This window comes from Cetorhinus maximus, chromosome 6 (assembly GCF_964194155.1).
Source record: "Cetorhinus maximus chromosome 6, sCetMax3.hap1.1, whole genome shotgun sequence".
Taxonomy (NCBI): Eukaryota; Metazoa; Chordata; class Chondrichthyes; order Lamniformes; family Cetorhinidae; genus Cetorhinus; species Cetorhinus maximus.
The window spans coordinates 115,183,339-115,201,468 of record NC_135884.1 but is presented as its reverse complement, the minus strand read 5'-3'; the positions used below and the strand labels follow the sequence as shown (position 1 = coordinate 115,201,468).

At 39.2% G+C, this 18,130-nt stretch overlaps 1 protein-coding gene across 4 annotated transcripts in view; it reads left to right on the top strand.

Moving 5' to 3' along the window:
* phkb (phosphorylase kinase, beta) overlaps window positions 1-18,130 on the top strand; it is a 270,585-nt gene that overhangs the window by 59,408 nt on the left and 193,047 nt on the right. Inside the window, exon 1 of one of the 4 annotated variants that reach the window (XM_078544343.1) lies at window positions 5,139-5,197. The exons of the other annotated variants lie outside the window; for them this stretch is intronic. Within the exon in view, the coding sequence (XP_078400469.1) occupies window positions 5,154-5,197 (44 nt within the window). The 5' untranslated portion in view covers window positions 5,139-5,153. Of the gene's footprint in view, window positions 1-5,138; window positions 5,198-18,130 lie in introns of those variants that run through there. 4 annotated transcript variants of the gene reach the window in all.

Genomic DNA, 18,130 nt, shown 5'->3' with positions numbered 1-18,130 from the left:
GTACAGGAGCAGGGATGTCTTGCTGCAACTATACAGGACCTTGGTGAGACCACACCTGGAATAGTGTGTGCAGTTTTGGTCTCCTTATCTGAGGAAGGATGTTCTTGCTATAGAGGGAGTGCAGCGAAGGTTTACCAGACTGATTCCTGGGATGGCGGGACTGACATATGAGGAGAGATTGAGTCGGTTAGGATTATATTCGCTGGAGTTCAGAAGAATGAGGGGGGATCTCATAAAAACCTTTAAAATTCTAACAGGACTAGACAGGGTACTTGCAGGAAGGATGTTCCCGATGGTGGGGGAGTCCAGAACCAGGGGGTCACAGTCTGAGGATACAGGGTAGACCATTTAGGACTGAGATGAGGAGAAATTTCTTCACCCAGAGAGTGGTGAGCCTGTGGAATTCGCTACCACAAAAAGTAGTTGAGGCCAAAACATTGCATGTTTTCAAGAAGGAGTTAGATATAGCTCTTGGGGCGAAAGGGATCAAAGGATATGGGGAGAAAGCAGAAGCAGGCGATTGAGTTGAATGATCAGCCTTGATCATAATGAATGGCGGAGCAGGCTCGAAGGGCCAAATGGCCTACTCCTGCTCCTATTTTCTATGTTTCTACGTTTAATACATGTGTCCAACCCTGAAGTAAATATCAAGCCAGAAATATATTCTTTTATGTTCATAAGCAGCAGTTTTTAATATTTAAATTGATTTCAGCAATGTCAGTGCAGTTTTTTACGAAGCATATTCCCCAGTGTAAGAATACAGCTGGATTGATAAGAACTCTCACCAAAGATAAGATTTGCTGTTCATTTGGTTCAAGTAACTTGTTCCAAATCTTGGATCCAAATCTTGCTTCACTCAGACTCTTCCTCCATGATTCTTAATACCTATCAATTTAGTTTGCCCTGTAATCATATGACCTGTCACCATGTTTGTGTTCTGCTTTCAATTTACTGACTTGTTTTAGAAATGAATCCCTAGATTTAGAAATGGTGTGCCACAGGTATCAGTGGTGGGACCTCAATCTTTTACAATTTATATAAATGACTTGGATGAAGGCACCGAAGTTATGGTTGCTAAATTTGCTGATGATACAAAGATATGTAGGAAAGTAAGTTGTGAAGAGGATATAAGGCGGCTGCAAAGGGATATAGATAGGTTAAGTGAGTGGGCAAAGATCTGGCAAATGGAGTATAATGTGGGAAAAGTGAAACTGTCCATTTTGGTAGGAAGAATAAAAAAGCAGCATATTATCTAAATGGTGAGAGATTGTAGAGCTCTGATTCAGAGAGATCTGGGTGTCCTAGTGCATGAATTGCAAAAGATTACTATACAGATACAGCAAGTAATTAGGAAAGCCAATAAAACGTAATTGTTTCTTGCAAGGGGAATTGAATACTAAAGTAGGGAGGCTATGCTTCAGTTACACAGGGCATTGGTGAGACCACACCTGGAGTACTGTGTGCCGTATTGGTCTCCTCATTTAAGGAAGGATGTAAATGTGTTGGAAGTAGTTCAGGAAAGGTTTACTCGATTAATACTTGGAATGGGAGGGTTGTCTTATGAGGAAAGGTTGGACAGACTGGGCTTATATCCACTGGAGTTTAGAAGAGTAAGAGGCAACTTGATTGAAACATGTAAGACCCTGGGGGGTCTTGACAGGGTGGTTGTGAAAAGAATGTTTCCTCTTGTGGAAGAATCTCAAACTAGGGGTCACCTATTTAAGACAGAGATGAGGAGAATTTTTTTCTCTCAGAGTCGTTAGTCTTTGGATCCCTCTTCCCCATTAGGCAGTTGAAGCAGAGTCTTTGAACATTTTTAAGGCAGAGCTAGATAGATTCTCGATAAGCCAGGGGAGAAGGCTAGAGCGGCCGAGTGGCCTACTCCTCCTAATACCTCTGTATTTTTTTTTTCAGTTACGTTTTCAAGGTAGTTACGAGCCTACATGAAAATGGCAGATGACTATACATGCAATACAATCAAAAATTTGATCACACTGCAGAAAAGTGAGACTGAGTAAAACCCTGAGTATTTCTAATTCCATAGATGAGAGTTGTTAATATTTCGACATTTAAGAATTAGCAATCCAATGCTAAAATGGCTGAATCAAAAATCCCATGTTCTGCATGGTAATGAACTCTGTTTCTTTTTCTGCATTTATTTCTAAAGTTTTAACCTTTTTACCCCACTCCCTCATGCTCTCCCACATTTCTCTTTACCTGTCATCCTTGTCACGCTTTAGCTTTCTCCTTTTCTCTCAGGAACCTGTCACTTTCAGGAATGGGCAACCAAAATACATGGGAACCTCCCTCCAATTTTCCTCTTTTCTCCTCATGACAAGGCTGATACTGAAAAGTGCGGTCATAAGGCTCTCACCTATGGGATGTGAAGCTTATCCCAATGGAAAATGTCGCTTGTGTCACCTTGTCCTGCTTGAACATATGAAAAATCTATACGTTACCAGTTAATCAGAAAGCTTTGTGAGATATGGTGTGATGAAGTGGGGCTTCGAGTTTTGTTTTCAAAAATGTGTTTGGTGGAAATTATGGTTGTCTTAGCAACTTTCCAAAGCACTGTAACAGGTAATTCTTTCTGGGTAAGGCCTTGCTTGGACCTGCAGAATGAATCAGAGTGTCAGAAGTACATCAATAACTAAGTCCATAAAGGATCATCTACCCTGTTTCTCTATATAGTTGAAGTACATTGTTATCTTATGTTACATATGATGTGGAAGTGTTTGCTGCTAATGCTAGGTGACAAAAGTGGAAAAGGTTTTTGCTTGTCAATAAAAGAACCTCATCCTCATAAGTACAGAAATCTTCCCATCCTCCAATAAATAATTCCACCCTTAACTTCACCTACTTGATGTTAACCATACCTCTCACTGTGAAGCACATTGGTTGAAAAGGCGAAACTAGGTTGGCGCTTACTGCAGGATTGTAATTGTCTGTAAAATGAATTGATTTACTCAGCTTGAGATTCAAGCCTGCAAGCAGCTCATGTTACTGAATTTCCAATCTTGAGAGAGCAGCAGTAATGCAGCTTTTCTTGACTGAGCTATTCAATTATATAATTTTTTTGCATTTGAAGTAAAATGGTTGGTTGAGAGGTATGCTTGTAACTTTATAATTTGTCACATTTCCTCAACTGTCAGGCAGTGGCTTTGATTTACACAATTTCCTGTGGCAGTGGAACGACTTATGGTACAGTTGGCATTATATTTCTTTATTTGATTAGCATTTTATGTAAAACAAACAAGGTAATACATGTTGCAATTATTTTTGATTCCAAGGTAACGTGAAATCACCAACTCCGTTCCCACAGCTTGGGGACCGATTGGGCTAAAATAAAGGCCATCAGTTTTTCATGACCTTGAAATAAACTGCATTCCCAATTAACTAAATTATTCAGATATTCTGACATATACAGTATAACTATAATTTTATTATATATGTTGAATCTGTGGGAGGACAGCTTCAAAAAAGTACTGGTAGGCACTCTTCCTATGCATGTTTTGTTTCTGCCTTAAGGGTGACAGTCAACATTAAGGAAACTTTGAAGATCTGCATCTCACAGTTACATTGGTGGTACATTCCAGCAGTGCAATAGCATTTTGCAATAATAATGTCAATCTTTTTAATGCAGATAACGCCACTGTATCATGTATTTACTCACACTCTAGAAAATTGGCAAGGTCAATGACATTCCTTCAATGATGGTGGTCTTAATTCTGACACCCTTGCCATTCCATAGAAAATCTGTAACATAACAAGGAAGCCATTCTTTCATACTTTTTCTAATCATTGAAATTGGAAATGCCTGCTGTGCAGAACTCTTGTAAGAAAGCAGTACGAGCACATGAATAAATACACTTTTTATTTGCTCCCTTCTCATTGGTGATTCTTAGTACTTTAAGTTGGCCTACCTTAAGTAGACACTATTTGTATGGTCTACCCAATCAGAGAGGAATTTTAGGGTACTGATTTGCCATTCTGAAGAACAGTTGTCATACATAGCTATACATGTTATAAGTGTTTGGGAAACTTTGAAATCATAACATCGCAAAAAAAAAGATGCCCCATTGATGGGTTTAGTTATTGTTCCACAAGATAATGCGAAGGCTGTCGCAACTTATTTTTTTAAATGGGCTGCCTATTTTTTTAAATGAATCATTTTAAACCAGATAAGAAACTCCTTATTGGGTCCATGTTCAGGGATTTATTTTTTTATTTGACACATGTAATCTTAGACACTCAAATGCTTATCTTCAATACAGAGAGCTGTTTGAAATCCTGCGTGAGCATTGCAGTGATTTGTAATGGATGACTTCTTCAATGATTCTCTAGCAAGCCTCCACTACCGCTCAATTGTAGCAATTGTTTGCACTCAGTTTAGTATACTGTATTTGATTTCCTTGATTTACTTAAGGAGATCTGCTCTCAGATACTTAATCTTGTGGCATCCTCAAAGAGCGAAATTATTAGACCTCACAATTGTGAATAGTATGTGGTGAGGCAGGACCTAATCATGCCAATAAAATAATTTTAAAATGAAGATTAAAAATATCCTCTGTGAAACAGCTGAAAGTCTGATACAATGGTGTTCACTGAATTTTATTTAATGCAGCAGAATGCAAATATCTAATGCAGTGCAAACTTTTCTATGCATTTTATTTGCAAGGCATATGTTGGTCAGTTTTAACTTCTTTTTAATCTAGTTAGTAGCTCCCATACCTTTCCCATAGTTTGGGGACTGGAAAAGCAATGTTTGTGCACCACTCCACCCCATTTAAATTAAAGTTCCAGGTGCTGGTCTAGAATTAGCTAAAAAAATGAAAGAATATTCTGCTTCAGTCTTTATTTGTTCCACGGTTAAAAATTGCCTTTTTACAGAGACAAATGAATGCACAGATCCAATATTTGAGTCAGAATATCTTTCATCATTTCATGATGAAAAATGGAGTTACAGCTCCACTTAGACTACTTCCAAATTGCTAACCTACTGCCATAATCATTGCCCCCTTCTTCCAGGTTTCCAAATGGCAAAAACTGCAGTCAAATTAACTGCTGACCATAGTGGCGATTTCACAAAAGAATATATGTGCAAATTTGAAAATTGAGAAGATACATGAAGTACATATGAGTATGCCGAAGTGATGTGCATATCTCATTTTGCTCCCTTCAGAATGCTTTCTTTCATGTAAGTGATAAACAATAAGACTAATGTATACACAGCAATACAGTCGATGGAATCAATCCACTTTGATTATGTCACTCTATTTGTGAAGCAAATTTTGTATAACAAAACTCCCCTTGTGGCTTCCATTGTGAGAGTCGTTTCCTTTCTCCAATGGATACTGTCTACCAACCTCTTTAAACTGTTCCTTAATAGCCTGACCTTGTGGAGATTGAATAGTTGCAGCGTTGAATGTTATTTGTATTGAAAGTTACATATCATAAGAGAAATAAGATGAGATGCATTTTTAACAACCAGGAGCAGAATTTTTTCCTGCCTAATTAAAAAAAATATTATATTTTCTACCAACACTTAAAATTTCTGCTGCCAGTAGCGCTGTTGACAAACGTTGTACATTTAGTTGTGCAAATAGGTAAGTTTTTACTTAACCTGCTTGACAGAAAACTGATGTAATCAGTTTTGTGTGATTTTACTTTCCATTGATGGCTCAGTGCTATCAGTTTCTCACTGAGTGAGTTAGGTTAAAATTACTACATAATGAAAAAATTTTTCCAGTGACAATATATTACTCTGACATAGTGTACTGTAACAAGATTTTATGATTACCTGTTAAATATTTAACAGGTAATGCTCCAATCTATTCACTAAAATTCTTCCCTTGCAAGAGAATAATAGATAATTAGAAAATTTACTTACTTCTCACACACATCACGACTCATTAAATTAATGTTTTAGGGATAGGAGCAACCGGGCCACATGGAGAGTACTGTGAACCAGGGATTGACCAACAATCACCTCAAAAGTTGTGCATGCTAAGTTGGAAATGTTAGTTACATTGGCAATTACTTTTGAATGGTGTACCTTACCACACAGTACAGCAATGCATTTTTAGCTAAATTTACAATTTTTTCCATCTGTGCTTTACAGATAGAAATACACTGCAGGTCAGGCAGCAACTGCAGGGGGAAGATGATAGGGATCATGTTTTAGATCTTGTAACCCTTTGCCTGCATTCTGTTTGAATAGCTTATGTGTTCAACAAAAGAAAATGCCTTAAAAATACACTTGTATAAATAAAATATAATTATATGCTTTGACAATTCTAAGTAACATAATTAAAATGCAGATTAAGTTCTTGTACAGCTGTATGTTGTTGAAATAATTGGATGAGCAGCTAAACCTTCGAGACCAAGAAAGTCTCAAATTTGATCCTCAACCTGTGCTCAGTTAACTGATCTAAACAGGGCTGGTAGTAAGTGTCCTGCAGTTGGCCCCACTGTCCCTAGCTTAGAAAAAAAGAAAATCAGAAACAATTTTCTCTCTATCACTATTCGGCAATCCTTCATCAATGTGTATATTTGTGCACAGATAAGGATGAGATTGAGCTGCACTGTGCTTCACCTGTTCCTTCCACCAACACCATCACCACCACAAGTGTATGTGTTCTGGCACAACAGATGGTAAATGCTGAACTGCTCAAATCCCAGAGGAAAACTTGAAACAGCTGCCCCAACTGTTTTGCAATTTGTATTTTTATTTCTAGTTGTGTGCCTTGAATTCCGTAGTAATAAGTCCGCTGAGTCTTAGAAATTTTTTTTTCCAAAACTAAATTAAACATTTATTAATAAAAGAAAAGCTTCTAAGCACATATATAGGTCTACAAATTACTAACTCGTAGATAACTCGTAGCTCCCCTAATTAATCTGACCCCCCAGTTACACCTTCATTAAGGCAACAGTGAAATAAGATAGATTTCAACACACCCAGGCAAAGCACACAATACCCCGGACAGTGATATTCAGAGTGAATTCTCTTAGCTTCAGTTCCTTTGGCAGCAGCTTGGTGCGTAGAGGCTGGAGGCTTTTCACACTTATTAGAACTTAGAATGCCTTCTTCCTTACATATAACCTCATCTCCTTTATACATGTTTCTCCCTTTTTAATGTAAATCCCATTGTTCTAATATGTCTTTGCAACTTTTCTTTTTCCATAATATAAATATTCCATGTTTATTGTACTCATTATCAGTACTCTTTGGGAAAAATAAACACACTGTTTGGCTTAGCCTCTGTTGACTAGATGTAACATCTTACCATCTCTTTGAAATTCACGACTCTGGTTTATCTCAAAATGCAAATGTTCTTCACAATGCACATTCTAAAACTTCAGCCATGTTTACGTATTTAGCATTTCAAACCTAGCTTGTCTTCTGATACATCAAAGCACCCAGGCTAGCTGTCTGTAATTCAATTAAAACCCACACACACCTATACACAGAAACGAATCAAAACCTCACTATTAACCTACCTTTACAATAAATCACAATAATAACATGAAAATTATTACACTTTCATGACTTATGACCTGCCAATAATTTAAGTCAAGTATTACATATAAATAATGGTCACCTGGGCAAAGATACAGAAGTGTGACCAGCACCTTTGAAACAGCACCTTTGGAACTGAGTTAACACAGGAGAGAAATTTGATGAGAAATGGGAGCGGAGAACATAAATTTTTCATATAGTTAAAAGGCTTCAGTGTGTCACCCATATTTCATTTAAAAATGTTTTGAAAATTCCTATGTCCTAATCACCAAAACTGAAATGCCTCTCAGTGGTACTGTTACAGGCTTCACAAAAGTAACATAATAATAGTACCAAAAGCATTAGATTGTACTGTTTGTCAGTGTAAAGATGTATAAGTTGAAAATAACCCAGTGCCTGAAAACAAGTTTGATTTCTCAGTTCTGTTGAGGTATATTACTTTTTAGAATTCATAAAACTGATTGTCCAGGTAATTTCTTCATCGCCTACCTACAAAACCCTTAAGTATTAATTTGTTGTAGTGAGAATTCCATCTGCGCTTCAGAAATTCCCACTTCCTCTGGACAAGAAACTTGCTCTCAGAATTTCAGGTAAAATGCACTTGTTAAACCTCTTCCATAAAATAAAATTCATGGCTGACAAGAAAAGCAAGACTAATCTTTGGAAACCACATAAATGCTACCATTCCTAATAGATACGCTGAAGTAACACAAATTGGCTTTTACAAATGTATTTTCTATCAAAACCATACCCCGCACTCCTATTAAATGCTTTGCCAGTTTGTTCCTCCTCCTTTAGATATAGTTTTGTAGCCCCCAACCTGTGCTGAAAATGTTAGTAGCTTGCTACTGCCCCCCAGCCCCTCCGTGACCACTTATGTTTTACAGCCAGATTGAAGTCCCCCAATTTAACAGCCGAAGAACATTTGGCATCCTACCTTCTCCATCTCCATTGAGCATGTTTGTTAGCACTGTCTCCAACAACACTGAAGAAGTTCAACACCATTCCGGACAAAGCAGCCTGCTTGATTGGCACCCTATTCACCACCTTCAACATTCATTCCCTCCACCGCTGATGCACAGTGGGAGCAGTGTGTAACATCTACAAGATGCACTTCAGCAACTCACTAAGACTCCTTCAACAGCACCTTCCAAACCCATGACCTCTATCCCTTCACGTCACACAAGTGCCAGGTAATGACAATCTCTACGAGAGAATTATATCATGACCCCCTTACATTCTGTGGCATTACCATCACTGAACCCCCCACTATCAACATTCTGAGGGTTACCATTGACCAGCCATGTAAATGCTGTGGCTAGAAGAGCAGGTCAGAGGCCGGGAATTCTGCAGAGAGTTTTTTTAATTCATTCACGGGATGTGGGCTTTGCTGGCTGGGCCAGCATTTATTGCCCATCCCTAGTTGCCCTTGAGAAGGTGGTGGTGAGCTACTTTCTTGAATCGCTGCAGTCTGTGTGGTGTAGCTACACCTACAGTGCTGTTAGGAAGGGAGTTCCGGGATTTTGGCCCAGCAACAGTGAAGGAACGGTGATCTATTTCCAAGCCAGGATGGTGAGTGGCTTGGAGGGGAATTTCCAGGTGGTGGTGTTCCCATCTATCTGCTGCCCTTGTCATTCTAGATGGTGGTGGTCATGGGTTTGGAAGGTGCTGTCTGAGGAGCCTTGGTGAATTCCTGCAGTGCATCTTGTGGATGGTACACACTGCTGCTATTGTGCATCGGTGGTGGAGGGAGTGAATGTTTGTGGATGTGGTGCTCATCAAGCGGGTTGCTTTGTCCTGGACGGTGTCAAGCTTCTTGATTGTTGCTGGAGCTGCACTAATCCAGGCAAGTGGGGAATATTCCATCACACTCCTGACTTGTGCCTTGTAGATGGTGGGCAGGCTTTGGGGAGTCAGGAGGTTAGTTACTCATTGCAGGATTCCTAACCTCTGACCTGCTCTTGTAGCTGCAGTATTTATATGGCTAGTCCAGTTCAGTTTATGGTCAACGGTGACCCCCAGGACACTGACAGTGCGGGATTTAGTGATGGTAATACCATTGAACATCAAGGAGCAATGGTTGGATTCTCTCCTGTTGGAGATAGTCATTGCCTGACACTTGTGTGATGTGAATGTTACTTGCCACTTGTCAGCCCAAGCCTGGATATTGTCCAGGTCTTGCTGCATTTGGACATGGGCTGCTTCAGTATCTGAGGAGTTGCAAATGGTGCTGAACATTGTGCAATCCTCAGTGAACATCCCCACTTTTGACCTTATGATGGAAGGAAGGTCATTGATGAAGCAGCTGAAGATGGTTGGGCCTATGAAACTACCTTGAGGAACTCCTGCAGTGATATCCTGGAGCTGAGATGACTGCCCTCCAAAAACCACAACCATCTTCCTTTGTAAGTAACTTACTTAATAAGTAGCTTACCTCCTGACTCTCCAAAGCTTGTCCACCATCTACAAGGTACAAGTCGGGAGTGTGATGGAATACTCTCCACTTGACTGGATGAGTGCAGTTCCAACAACACTGAAGAAGTTCAACACCATTCAGGACAAAGCAGCCTGCTTGACTGGCCCCTATTCACCAACTTCAACATCCACTCCCTCCACCGCTGATGCACAGTGGGAGCAGTGTGTACCATCTACAAGATGCACTTCAGCAACTCACTAAGACTCCTTCGACAGCACCTTCCAAACCCATGACCTCTACCACCTAGGACAAGGACAGCAGATTTTTTTAATTCATTCACGGTATGTGGGCGTCGCTGACTAAGCCAGCATTTATTGCCCATCCCCAATTGAGAAGTTGGTGATGAACTGCCTTCTTGAACACCTGCTATCCATGTGGCTTAGATACATCCACAGTGCTGTTAGGGACGGAACTTCAGGATTTTGACCCAGCGTGGGAACACCACCACCTGGAAGCCCCCCTCCAAGTCACACATCATCCTGACTTGGAAATGTATCGTTGTTCCTTCACTGTCACTGGGTCAAAATCCTGGATCTCCTTCCCTAACAGCACTTTATTAAGAAGCACAATGGCCCCTATATTAACTCAGACACTTGTTGAGAACCAGGTATCTGATATCATGTCGGAAATCCACAAGTAATTTTAGTGTCTGACTTTTTTTAACCTAGCCATCTTATTATCATTTTTCTTCTGGGTTGTCATTGATTATGTGGCAACGGACGTATTTAAATAGCCAACTGAAAGATGCAATTTGCAGGAGATTCTTTTGGAAGCAAAAGAGGAAGAACTGTTAGTATAGAGTCAAGACAATCAAAGGCTGCACCCCACATTAATGACACTTCCTTTGATGTGCGGCTGGGACTGGGTGGCCAGGGATACAAACTCATCTCCAGCAATGGGAGGAAGAAACCTGCTGATATGGAGAGATGGCTGGAAATAGCTCTGGAGGTCAGCATTAGGAGCACTGTGCCATCCACCTGGATTCAGTGCTTTAATAACCTAACTGGCTCAGGAAAGGTGAGTACAGTTGCATATTCACCTTCGTCCTTTTGGGTGCATCACCCTACGCCCTCAGCTCCCTGGGAAGCTTATGCACATCTGCAGAGATATCCTTTTGTGTTTGCACATCAGATCCACATTTACAGAGTAGGAGTCCAAATATTCCTCAGTGATCTGGGAGTGCCCAGATTGCCAAGTATATGCCGTCGATGATGCCCTGTACCAGTGGGAAGCCAGCTAGAAAACCCCCTCATTTTGACTGGCATCACTACAAGCGATGTTAACACAGTTGTCAAATGGTAAACAAGCCACCTTTCATATGCATTTGTGGATTGCCAATTGGGATATCCTATATATGTTTCCTTGAAGGATCCAGAGGAAAAAACATTGAGAATACTGGTGACTTTGATAGCCACAGCTAACATGTGACCACCAGGTCCAGCAAGTAGCAAGTCTTCTTCTAACAGGTTGCAGATGTCTGCTACGACATGACACACTGTTGTTCTTGCATACCAAATAAACTCAGCATCTGCCTGTAGACTCTGTTGTGGATAGTGCCTCGTACAAGCTGAACCTCTCTGCTGCTCCCCTCTTTGCTATCCAACTGCAGGTCTCTGAACAGCATGCTCCTGCTGCTTATGGTCCCCTCTCTGATGTCCAGGTTCAGGTCTTTCAACAGTAAGAAGGTGCCGTACAGGTGCTGGTCTTGTTGCTCCTTGTGCAAGGCCCAATCTAAGGGAACCAAGGTGCCACCCATCCCAGAAGTGATTCAGGAAACTTGCAAAGTGTAGAAAGTATTATGACCAAATCCTTTTGCACTAATAGGTGAGAATGCAGTTGTGCAGTGTTTCCATGAGTTTGAATCAACCTTTGTATTTTTGTCTTGCTTTAACTGGCAATATTCAGGAAACCCAGGAGAGTCATGGATAGAATTTTGGCAGTCAGTTGAAATATCGCTTCAATTGAGTGATTAGCACGTGTTAATAAGTAACCCATCTTTCTGCAAACAATCCAGTGTACTCCAGTTAAATGCAGGAGTCGATGGATTGGAGCTGGCTTCTCAACATAGTTACAGTCCCCATAGAAACTAAAATCAACAATACTCAAACAATTAATAGGCAATTAATACACCTAACTACAGAAAAGGTACTTCCACATTAACTAATGCAAACAAGATATGCCTTGCAACCCCTTTCTCTGTTCACCACATTTCTGGCAGATGTGTAACATTACAAGAACAAGTTCAATGTTGCTCCCGACTCTCCTGCAGGCTCACTTCTCACAGCTGCATTAGGTTGCAACTTCCAGTGTCCTTCAAAGTCATTCCGCTCAATCTCAGTCTTCCAGATCCAATTTCTGCCAGCAAGGCCCATCATGGCAACTCATTATTCCTTAAACCTCCAAAAGCCCTGACTGTTTTGTTTCCTTGCTTTGCAACAGAAAACAAACTCTTACGAGCATTTTGTTTCCCCACAATATCAGCAGCTTGGCTGCTCCACACAGCAGTGTGTGATCTGTCACTCTCTCCCTGTCACAAAAAGCTTCTGTCCCCTTTCTGTGAGTTACTGTGTACAGATGTGAAACTGTCACTTGATTTCAATAAGTTTCTATTTGAATTTCACCCCCACCCCCTTGGCAACCAGACCATTTAGGCCTGTCTCTGAGCTGGGGTGCTTCCAGAATTCTTAATTTTAAGGAACAACATGCTAATGCTTTTTCCTGGTTTTTCCTATGCACATGCACCCAAACCCATGCACTCTCAATGTTAAAATTGCACCCAATAACTCAGGATTCTTATGTGTCTGTGGACCATGTAGAATAACCCGGAAAGACAGATGGAGCTGTGCTAAACTCTAGAAAACTGTTTTTTAAAAACAACTGAATAATACATATCCGACTCAGTGGAAGCATTTATTCCTTCAGTACTACTACATTTTTAATCTACAAAGCGAACCAGCAGGTTACCAGATATATTTTAAATAAATACTCAAATGATAAAGCTGACAATTCAAATTGCAAATGACAAATATATAATCCTGTGTGACATTAAATACATGCCTTTTGTAGAAGCCTTGAACTGTTACAATATGTTTTTTGATAATCATTTCTGTTAATGTTATGTTGACTGTTCCATGCATAGCTAAATAACTTTGTTTTAATATTCCTTAGACTAACAAACACTGCAAATAAGAGTAGCTTTTTGATTAACATATACCAGCAGTATTCACTTATTTTGCATAGACATCTATACTTATGAAGCCTTTTGCAAGTGATTATTGATGAAGTAAGCACTTTTGTACTTGAAGTTAATTTCCTGGCTTGTCAGACATGCTTCATTGAAGTTATATGTGAAACAATTCCTGTGATAGATTATATTTGGTAAAAAATGTGACTCCACGTGCCAAGTCTTGTGCAAGCTTTTAAAAATTGCACAAGATAAAATCAGAGTAGACCAACGCAAATTACTGTTTGTTTTTTCTAATGTTGATCTTAAGATGTATTCAACATTTAGCTTGTGCCCACGCTACTAGGTTAGTATTAGTTGAGCTTGGATGGATAAGCAAGTCAAAAGAGACTTGGTCCTAATGAAAGGAAAGATGAACTGGGAGTGTATTTGAGAGCCCATACTGAAGATATACAGGCATTAATTTTCTTGATCTGACATACACCAAAACTTAAACCGATTACTGATTACAAATACGAAGTTTATACGTTTGTTATGTTTTGGAACTATCTGTTTAATTTAAGGTAAAATGGAGTATTAAAGGGGATCATGTGATCTGCTCCAAATCCTGCTGACAACAAACCTAGGTAGCTTGGTTGCTATGGGGATAATGAGGCCCAGGCTGTCTTACTGGGAAGAAGGTTCAAGATATTCACAAGAGTAGATAATGGCAAGAGCATCTATCACAGATATGGGTAGATTGCTAGTCTCTAAGTCTCACAGGAAGATGTTAGGAATGTCAGGTTTTTTCCATGGTTATTACCTTAAACTGTCTATTTAATTGCAAGATAAAATGAAGTTGGGGGTCCAGAGAATAGATAATTAGCACTTCTACCTGGATACAAGATCCATGTGATTCACGTTGCCATGGAGATGTGCTTTGAGAGGGGAAGATTCCATAGCAAGCCATTGTAGTATCGACTTGCAGGGTTTTCTAAGATATCACTGAACCTGATAAACAGATCAGTCTGCAAGAATCTAAGAGAAGGAGAGAGCAGGAGAGAGAGAAAGAGAGCAGAGAGATAGAGGCAGTCAGTCTCTTATTCACCATGCAGAATGCGGATGGGAGCTCATGCTCAGAATGAAGAGATCAAGTTTTTGAGGATTTAAATGGGGCCGGAAGATTCACCTAGCTTTGGCTAGAAGGAGAAATCTCCGGAGAAACCTGTACCTTGAAAGTCAGTACAGGGATTAGAAGTTATCCAGCTAGGAAAGCAAAAAGGAAGCAAAATATCAGGAGCTGAGATTAGCTTTGAACTGGTTCCTGGAGAATGAAATGTCCACTTGAGGGACAGAGTAAAGTATACAAACATACGAACTAGGAGCAGGAGTAGGCCACTTGGCCCTTCAAGCTTGCTCCGCCATTCAATAAGATCACGGCTGATCTGATTGTAACCTCCCACCTACCCCCCAATAACCTTTCACACCTTGTTAATCAAGAATCCATCTAGCTCTGCCTTAAAAATATTCCAAGACCCTGCTTCCAAGACACTACCTTTTGAGGAAGAGAGTTCCAAAGACTCATGAACTTCTGAGAGAAAAAATTTCTCCTCATTTCTGTCTTAAATGAGTGACACCTTATTTTTAAACCATGACCCCTAGTCCTAGATTCTCCCACAAGAGGAAACATCCTCTCCACACCCACTCTCAAGACTCCTCAGAATTTTAAAGGTTTTGATCAAGTCACCTTTTACTCTTCTAAACTCCAGTGGATTCAAGCTTAACCTGTCAAACATTTCCTCATAAGACAACCCGCTCATTCCATTAGTCTAGTAAACCTTTTCTGGACTGTTTCGAACGCAGTTACATCTTTCCTTAAATAAGGAGACCAATACTGTACACAGTATTCCAGATATGGTCTCACCATTACCCCGTAGAATGAAGCATAACCTCCTTACATTTTATATTCAATTCCCCTCACAGTAAACAATAACATTTTATTAGCTTTCCTAATTACTTGCTGCGCCTAAGAGGAATTTTCGGTCGTTTTAAAAGTTAAATGGGGATCTGTTCTGTAGAGTATAAGTTGTGCACTGAATAGTGTTTAGACAATGTTGTTTTTAGTTTGTTTATTGCAGTAAAACTCTTGTGACTTCAAATTTTGCCATATGATCCTTCCAGTCAGTCACTGGAAATTCAAGTATCTTTTTAAAAAATTAATAGTCTCTACGGTGATCGTTACACTGTGTTGATCAAGTCAATGAAAATTTATGGTGAAATTTCCTGATAATCTCATCAGCATATGAGTAAACATAAAAGCTGACATAAAACAAGTAGAAATTAATATAAACAAATGTAGAACAAATACCATCTTTCTTCTTTAAGTCCCTCTTTATGTTACTGATGTCTTGAAAATTAAAGCTTGAAGTCAGCAAACCATCATTTATCCACATTAATTGCAATGTTTAATAAATTGCAATTGTGGAAGTTGTTCTCATATAACAGATTTTGATGCTATAACAAAGTATTCACATATGTGCAGAAAATACAGGTCTCAATAAGAAGATATTATTCCTCAATTTCTTTAATGGAATGACTATATAAGGAAGAAAAATATTAATGCCTTATTCCAAGTGGAGAGTGAGGATGTTTGAAATTAGCAACCATAATGCATTAGCACACTTTAGAAATGGAACAATAATGTGACAGACCATTAAGGCCTGCTGGTTTGACCATTGTTGACAGGGCAGAGATAACAAGGTACACCATGCTCCATCCAGTATAAGTTGAATTTGGTACTAGGGTCAGAAAACAGGCAATAGGCCTAATTAGCATATTCAGGTTGCCTGTTGCCAGTTTTAAGCAGGTGTCCCAGACATTTTGCTGTCGCTGGCTAGCACTTAGAGAGCTGATGTTCTTCCAGGGCAGAGCGGGCATGCAAGATGTTGAGAAATTGGTCCTTCCAACTTTTTAACCAACCAATAGGCGAGATAGAGGTCAGTTTCTCCTATATGTTTCTCAATGTGCAGTTCTGATCAATATTTATTACCTTAATCAACGTCAACAAAATAAATTAATTGACCATTTATTCTACTGTGTTTGTGGGAACTGTTTGCAAATTGACTAATGAATTTCCCTTTATTACAGCTACTCTTCACAGCTAATATGTTACAAAGCTCTTTGAGCTATCCTGAGGTCATGAAAATTGCTATAGAAGTGCAAGCTTTTCTTCTCTTTCTTTTGTCAAACATTGTTATCTTGATTTTTTCCATGGGTCATAATGTGTAAAGTTACATAACTTGGATTTACTGCAGCCATGTTGTAACTTTTGGAGATAATGGTAGTATAAGCTCCATGAAGTTTTTCATTTATGTACAATACCATGTTGTTGAATGGCAGGTCACAGGATATACCCCCACACTCCCAATCTCGGCCAGACCATTAACAGTGGTGGGAGGGATGGGAAATCAGATAATAATCCAGAGCATTAGGAATCTCAGCTCAACATAGAACAGTACAGAACCATTTCAACCAGAAACAATATGAAAGAACACAGCTATATTGATAATTCAGCTCTTTTCATTGGTTTCCCAAGGTCCCACTGTCAGCTGAAGTGTGGTTGGCTTCTGATCTTGGGCCCAGCGGCAGGATTTCACTGTCAGTGGCAAATTTTGTCCAATGCTTTTACTGAATAATAAAATTCAAATGATTTTTGAAATTAGACCACATTTTGTGCAGTTATTTAAGAAAAAAATGTTGATTGGGTTTGAAAATGGTAGTCAAATACCTGTTTGCCAACTTTACTCAATACAATATAATCTTTCTGTAAAAGTGTTGGTATGGAGGTTATGTTGAGCCTGAAACTGTTAAAACTGTGAATGAACTTTTTTACAGTTAAGAATTCAGGAGGTGATATAAGTGATCTTGGTGATGGATTGGGTGCTAGATCCAAAAAAGACTTTTTAAAAGCTACAGTGTAAACTGCTGGGTGACATGCAAAGATCATCCTTTTGCCATGTATTGCTACATGCATTCATTCCACAAAATCTTTGACTAGGCTTTGAAACTAATGACAATTCATTTTTGCATGTAATTTTATATATACTTAGATTATATTTTGAATATTTTGTTTCAAATGGAAGGATTCATGAATCCAGTCATTTTGGCATAGGGCTTAATGGCCCTAATTGTTAGGATATATGCCTTTAACCACTGGGCCTGGATTTGAAAACCATCTTTAATCATCCCTTTGAGCACCTTAGTGCTGAGATGTATGGCAATCACAGAAGGCTATGTAGACTGCACCCTATTTGAACTTCATTTATCTTGGTTACCACTCAGCCCAAATAGTAATTGTACTTGATTACTTACAGGAATGTGAAACTGAATGTTATTTATGTTCAAAAAATATTTTCTGCTGCAGTAGTGATCAGATGTAATTCTGCAAAAGAAATTACTTGCAAAGCAGGAATTCAATTTTGTTTGACCAGCAATTTTTCAACTGAAATATGAATTACTGTTGGAGTAAATATTCCCATTAACAGTGTGTTCATTAGCTGTCATGCTCTGCAATCACAGTAATTAATTATCTTTGCCGAGGCATGGTGCAGCATTCTATTGTCATTTGATGCAGTTACTATACTAAAGAATACACAATGAAGTTAGTAGATGAAATAGAAGTTACAAAATTATTTGTACTAAATCCAAGTCTTTAGAACAGAGAGCATTATTTAAAATTAAAAAATAGGAACAAAAGGAAATGTAAACAATTCCTCAGTCAGCAATTGCTAACTTTGAATTGAAGCTACTAATTAAAGAAGTGATTTAACATTTTTGCTGCAGAAAGGTGTAGAAACATTTCTGTTTAGAGTGAAAGCATTAGGATTCATGCTTTGTGAAATCAAAATCTGGAAGATTACTATGGCCAGGATTTTGCCCTCGTTGCGCGTGCTTGGCGGGGGCGAGTGGGAGC